A 7123-nucleotide genomic window follows, 5' to 3' on the forward strand; every position below is an offset into this window, starting at 1 on the left:
CAATCCTCAGTACCGTACACAATTTAACCCCCTTGTCCTGTACCCTATCCAATTTATTCTCAAAATGAGGAAACCAAGCAAGTGTCCACTTGTAGCCTCGGAACAAAATTCTGACAAGCTTGTTCTGTGACGCCAGAAGTTTCATTTTTGGTTGCCTTTGGGTCACCATCACACCAAGCACAACAGGCGTAGCCAACGCGACACTGAACTAGTGACAACTCTGGGATACCAGGCAGAGGACTCAAAGACCCGGTTTAACGCAACAATAGCTTTTACTTACCAGAAACTGTTCGGTACACGATCAGTCCACAGCAAGGCAAGAATAAGCCAAAGGGGCAGAGGCGAGGTCCAAACAGAGCAAAGGTCGATAATCCAGACAAGACACTGGGGGTACAGACACGAATTGGCAAAGGCACAAAACGAACAGGCAGAGGGAAAGGGACTAAATACACGGGACTTAACAAGAAACAGGTGCTTCCAATCTGGACGAGGCATGCCATCAAGCAGGACGACAAGGCAGGGAGTGACACTTCTAGAGCAGGGCGTGTCAGTACCCCCCCCCTTCCTAGGACCAGCACTGGACGGTCCAGGCAGAGCAGGATGGTGATGATGGAAATCCTGAATGAGGGCCGGATCCAGAACAAAGTGGGCGGGGACCCAGGACCGCTCCTCCAGCCCATACCCTGCCCAGTCCACCGGGTACTGAAGGCCCCGATGACGCACCGCCAGAAGGTGTAAACAGGGCCCTCGTCATCAAACCGGGAGGAGGCAGGAACCAAGGGACTTTCCCGCACAGGTTTGATCTGGGATACGTGAAATGTGGGATGGATCCTCATGGAACTGGGGAGCCGGAGCCGCACGGCCACCGGGTTGATGACCCGGGCGATGGGGAACGGCCCTACAAACCGGGGAGCTTGCGTGAGAGCGCTCGCAAAGGGAGGTCACGAGTAGACAGCCAGACCTTCTGCCCCGGCCGGTAGGGGGGAACCCAGACTTCGAAGGCGGAGTGACGGCTGCTCGGGGGAGCAGGCCTCGGAGGCGGCCCTTCAACAGATGACTCAGGTACAGACCGCCCAATCTGGAACAGGAAGGTGCTGGGCGACGGACACTCGGGGGCGCACAGGGAATAGAGGCGCCCTCTGGGAGGTGAGGTCCCAGGTAGCAAGTCAATGACAGGCATAGGGGCACTGAAGGAGCGGTCATAGCACGAGCCTTATTTAACAATTCCTTGAGGTCGTGGTAGCAGGACGGTACTCTGGAAAGATCAGGGAAGCCGGAATCCAACGATGCCGGATGAGGCAGGCGTCACAGAAGATAGACTGTCTGGAAGCTGAAACTGCACCGGAAGCAGACCTCAGGCAGGCGCGAGAGCAATCCCGTCCCCACCCCTGTAGTCCGGGGTTATGTTTCTTTAACCAGGGGAGACCCAAGATGAGAGAATGCAACGGGGCGTCGAACAGGCGGAAACTCCGTGTCATCAGCAATGGAAAGTTGAATAGGGGAGGTGTAATGGGTAACTCTGCACAGCAGATGGCCATCCAGAGCAATGGCCTTTAATGGCTTGGGCAGAGGAACATGGTCGAGTTTCAATCTCTTGACTAACCCCCAGTCAATAAATAATTTATACACAGCAAGGAGAAAAGAGGCCCAAAGCCACTTCCGCTGGGGAACTCCACAGTCTAGTATGTTGGGGCTGGATAGTAATCCATTACCATCCACCATTTGTACTCTGTCTTTGAGGTAAGAAACTACCCATTTGACTACTGACTCACTAAACCCCAGAGCTTTCTCGTGTCATCAGTAGTATAGAGTGATCAGTGGTGTCAAATGAGATACCTGCAGATGCAGAGGTGCTGGCTGCCAGCTGCAGTCTTGACGAAGAGCCAGTTGGGACGACAAAGGACCAGAACAGCATGACACCTGTAAAGAGACAACGATGCAGAGAGCGTTTCGATGCGTTGCACACTTCCATCGCAAGGCGTGGTCCTCCTATCTTGTATGTCAACTTGTGCCTTGTTCCTATATGTTAGCTGGCTGCATGCCACGCCCCCAATTGTCAGAGCTCTTTCGTTTACGTTGACTGATTGCTTCTGGTGAAAAAAGAACCGTTCTCTCACTAAAACTCCACCTCCCGCGCCGTGGCATGGTAATGCCAAGCCGTCCGCGTGCTCTTGTGTAAACTAGGCTGAGCAGGCTAGAATGTGATGCAGCGCTAGTGTGGTTGTTGATCACGGCCCGCATGCCTGTACCGGTCTGGAAGGACTTGATGTGCGGCAGACGCCCTCGTCCCTGCAATGCCTGCCAAAAACATCGGGGAAAATGCTTTTCGCAGCCACTGTTTCCAGGTAACGTGTAGTGACAGAATCAACCAAAACCAAAACCACCTCTCTCTCTCTCTCTCTCTCTCTCTCTCTCTCTCTCTCTCTCTCTCTCTCTCTCTCTCTCTCTCTCTCTCTCTATCTCCCTCTCTCTCTCTCTCTCTCTCTCTCTCTCTCTCTCTCTCTCCCCCTCCCTCTCTCTCCCTCTCTCTCTCTCTCTCTCTCTCTCTCTCTCTCTCTCTCTCTCTCTCTCTCTCTCTCCCTCTCTCCCTCTCTCTCTCTCTCTCCCTCTCTCTCGCTCTCCCTCTCTCTCCCTCTCTCCCTCTCTCTCTCTCTCTCTCTCTCTCTCTCTCTCTCTCTCTCTCTCTCTCTCTCTCTCTCTCTCTCTCTCTCTCCTCTCTCTCTCTCTCTCTCTCTCTCTCCCTCTCTTTCTCTCCCTCTCTCTCCCTCCCTCTCTCCCTTTCTCTCTCCCTCTCTCTCCCCCCCCTCTCCCTCCCTCTCTCTCTCTCCCTCTGTCTCCCTCTCCCTCTCTATCTCCCTCTCCCTCTCTCTCTCTCCCTCTCTCTCTTCCTCTCTTGCTCTCTCCCTCTCTCTCTCCCCCCCCTCTCTGTGTGTTTGTTGTCATAGCTGTACGGCTGTATTTTCCTGTGTTTTCTGAGGTGAGGAGGGAGGCTGGTTGTTGGGTGTTTCTGACTTGGATGAGTGGTTTAATCGAGGTGATTTAGCTTCTAGTCTTTTATTTCTTGATTAATCCTCATCTATCCTTTTTGTTGTGACTCACTGTAATCTCTGGACATGCAGGACCGGTATTGTGGTGATTACGCTGGCCGTGCAGCGTAACATGTTGGGAGATGTCAGGTGTGTACGGAAGGTACAGGACACTTCGGTTTTATCTGCCTTTCACCGGATGAATCGCGAGCCTACAGAGGTTCATGCCAGCCTTCATTTTTACATGTCTGAACTCAGAAGCCTCACGTGTCAAAGGACATGTCCTCTCGGTTTCGGAAAACTGATCAAAAGTTAGATGAAGATTTTGGAGTCATGGAAGTACGGAGATAGGACCAAGACTGGCTGCTTATCATCATACTGGGTTGTATGAAAAGGTCAAGGGGAGAAAACGCGATGAGCAGCTTATTGAATGAAGGGCAATAAAATGAGCCAGGGTGTGTTGATGACTCCTGGGAGGTTATGGACTTATTTATGTTTTAAGATGAGGCTTATTAATCGTAGGGTTATGAATCGCAGGGTTATGAATCGCAGGGTTATGAATCGTAGGGTTATTAATCGCAGGGTTATGAATCGTAGGGTTATGAATCGCAGGGTTATGAATCGTAGGGTTATGAATCGTAGGGTTATGAATCGCAGGGTTATGAATCGCAGGGTTATGAATCGCAAGGTTACTAATCGTAGGGTTATGAATTGCAGGGTTATGAATCGCAAGGTTATGAATCACAGGGTTATGAATAGCAGGGTTATGAATCGCAGGGTTATGAATCGTAGGGTTATGAATCGCAGGGTTATGAATCGCAGGGTTATGAATCGTAGGGTTATGAATCGCAGGGTTATGAATCGCAGGGTTATGAATCGTAGGGTTATGAATCACAGGGTTATGAATCGTAGGGTTATGAATCGTAGGGTTATTAATCGCAGGGTTATGAATCGCAGGGTTATGAATTGCAGGGTTATTAATCGCAGGGTTATGAATCGCAGGGTTATGAATCGTAGGGTTATGAATCGTAGGGTTATGAATCGCAGGGTTATGAATCGCAGGGTTATGAATCGCAAGGTTACTAATCGTAGGGTTATGAATTGCAGGGTTATGAATCGCAAGGTTATGAATCACAGGGTTATGAATCGCAGGGTTATGAATCGCAGGGTTATGAATCGTAGGGTTATGAATCGCAGGGTTATGAATCGCAGGGTTAGTAATCGCAGGGTTATGAATCGCAGGGTTATGAATCGCAGGGTTATTAATCGCAGGGTTATGAATCACAGGGTTATGAATCGTAGGGTTATGAATCGTAGGGTTATGAATCTTAGGGTTATGAATCGTAGGGTTATGAATCGCAGGGTTATTAATCGCAGGGTTATGAATCGCAGGGTTATGAATCGCAGGGTTATGAACTGCAGGGTTATGAATCGCAAGGTTATGAATCGCAGGGTTATGATTCGTAGGGTTATGAATCGCAGGGTTATGAATCGTAGGGTTATGAATCGCAGGGTTATGAACTGCAGGGTTATGAATCGCAAGGTTATGAATCGCAGGGTTATGATTCGTAGGGTTATGAATCGCAGGGTTATGAACTGCAGGGTTATGAATCGCAGGGTTATGAATCGCAGGGTTATGAATCGCAGGGTTATTAATCGTAGGGTTATGAATCACAGGGTTATTAATCGCAGGGTTATTAATCGCAGGGTTATTAATCGTTGACTCGTCCCAGTTGTGGAGGACAGGTCAAGGCGTCATAAACGGCACCGTCTGCACACACTCACACACGTACACGCGCAAACACACAGGGAGCACGTTTTATAGCGCTCTCTCTCTCTCTCTCTCTCTCTCTCTCTCTCTCTCTCTCTCTCTCTCTCTCTCTCTCTCACACACACACACACACACACACACATCCACACACCCACACCCACACCCACACACCCACACACCCACACACACACACCCACAAACCCACACACACACACCATATCACGATAGTGTTGTGTATCGTCGTGTATGGCTTTATTGCCATGAAAGTACGTTTAGTTCAGAGGTGAGTTGAAATCACAACGAGAGACAGACAGACAGACAGACAGAGACAGAGAGCGAGAAAGCGAGAGACAGACAGACAGACAGAGACAGACAGACAGACAGACAGACAGACAGACAGACAGACAGACAGACAGACAGACAGACAGAGACAGACAGACAGACAGACAGACAGAGACAGACAGACAGACAGACAGACAGACAGACAGACAGACAGACAGAGACAGACAGACAGACAGACAGACAGACAGAGAGCGAGAGAGACAGTCAGACAGAGAAAGAATTTGTCTGACCTTGTTTAACTTTAGTCATAAACCTTTTGTGTCTTGCTTGGTATGTACAGCGACATGGGTAATTGGTGGGTAATTGGTGGGTAATTAACGCGCCATCGTGCGTGGTTCATCTTCTCGCGCTGCGTTTCAGCCCCTCAAAGCACGTGGACATCATGTGTCCGCAGCGGTGCGGTGTGGACACATGATGTCCACACCGCACCACTGTGGACATCATGTGTCCACAGTGGTGCGTAACTGTCCAGTCGACACCACCAAACCATGAACGCTGCCCGGCGCCATCAAAAGGTGGAGGGAAGCAGTAAAATAAGCGGCGAGCACTTACTGTAGAGGGACAGAAGGGCTGCTGGTCTGCTGGTCTTCATGGCAGGTATGAGCCTACCTGTCCGCAAAACTGTCAGTCCACCAGGACACAGGAGGGGTTTCCTCTTTTCTTTCTTTTTTTGGCGAAGACTAACCCGAACACTACTCAGGCAGCTCCTGCGGTTTGGGTGTGGTGGTCGATCCTTTTGGTGTACAGGGCTGCGCACACAGGAGCAGACTCCCCGCAGGCACCGATGTCCGATAGGGAGGTGGAGCGGAATGGATACGGGTCCCAATGAGCAGCGACTCCAAAAACCTTTACAAGCGCACGAAATACCCACCCGTATTCCGACGCATCGGTCTGGTCCCATGAGACCGGAAAACGAGTAGAAAAGAAATGAATGAAAACAAGTGAAAAAGTTGATGTAGGGTGTGCGGTGTTCTACTGCCATGACGTCATCAACTTGACTGGTGTCAGACGGGCATTCCTGCTAGTGTCATCACACAACTCACTCACAGACCCTCAGCTTGTTTCCACACAACGCACTACCATAACACCTTGTATTCTATTGTCCCCACCTCCCAACAGCACCTTGTATTCTATTGTCCCCACCTCCCCACAACACCTTGTATTCTATTGTCCCTACCTCCCAACAGCACCTTGTATTCTATTGTCCCCACCTCCCAACAGCACCTTGTATTCTATTGTCCCCACCTCCCAACAGCACCTTGTATTCTATTGTCCCCACCTCCCAACAGCACCTTGTATTCTATTGTCCCCACCTCCCAACAGCACCTTGTATTCTATTGTCCCCACCTCCCAACAGCACCTTGTATTCTATTGTCCCCACCTCCCAACAGCACCTTGTATTCTATTGTCCCCACCTCCCAACAGCACCTTGTATTCTATTGTCCCCACCTCCCAACAACACCTTGTATTCTATTGTCCCCACCTCCCAACAGCACCATGTATTCTATTGCCCCCACCTCCCAACAACACCTTGTATTCTATTGTCCCCACCTCCCAACAACACGTTACATTCTATTGTCCCCACCTCCCCACAACACGTTACATTCTATTGTCCCCACCTACCCACAACACGTTACATTCTATTGTCCACACCTCCCCACAACACGTTACATTCTATTGTCCACACCGCCTCACAACACGTTATATTCTATTGTCCACACCTCCTCACAACACATTATATTCTATTGTCCACACCTCCCCACAACACGTTATATTCTATTGTCCCCACCTCCTCACAACACATTATATTCTATTGTCCACACCTCCCCACAAAACGTTATATTCTATTGTCCACACCTCCCCACAACACCTTGTATTCTATTGTCCCCACCTCCCCACAGCACGCTATATTCTATTGTCCCCACCTCCCCACAACACGTTATATTCTATTGTCCACACCTCCCCACAACACGTTATATTCTAT

The 7123-nt window shown here is 49.9% G+C and overlaps 1 protein-coding gene across 1 annotated transcript in view; it reads right to left on the bottom strand.

Annotated features, from left to right (window-relative positions):
• The window catches only part of LOC130112920 (uncharacterized), a 16728-nt gene extending 15548 nt beyond the window's left edge, over positions 1–1180 (bottom strand). The window contains exons 1-2 of the mRNA XM_056280445.1: positions 962–1180; positions 683–803 (exon numbers count right to left, since the gene is read on the bottom strand). Of these exons, the coding sequence (XP_056136420.1) occupies positions 683–803; positions 962–1180 (340 nt within the window). The remainder of the gene's footprint in view (positions 1–682; positions 804–961) is intronic.
• Between the last annotated feature and the right edge of the window lie 5943 nt (positions 1181–7123).

The sequence above is a fragment of the Lampris incognitus genome, chromosome 1 (assembly GCF_029633865.1).
Source record: "Lampris incognitus isolate fLamInc1 chromosome 1, fLamInc1.hap2, whole genome shotgun sequence".
Classification (NCBI taxonomy): domain Eukaryota; kingdom Metazoa; phylum Chordata; class Actinopteri; order Lampriformes; family Lampridae; genus Lampris; species Lampris incognitus.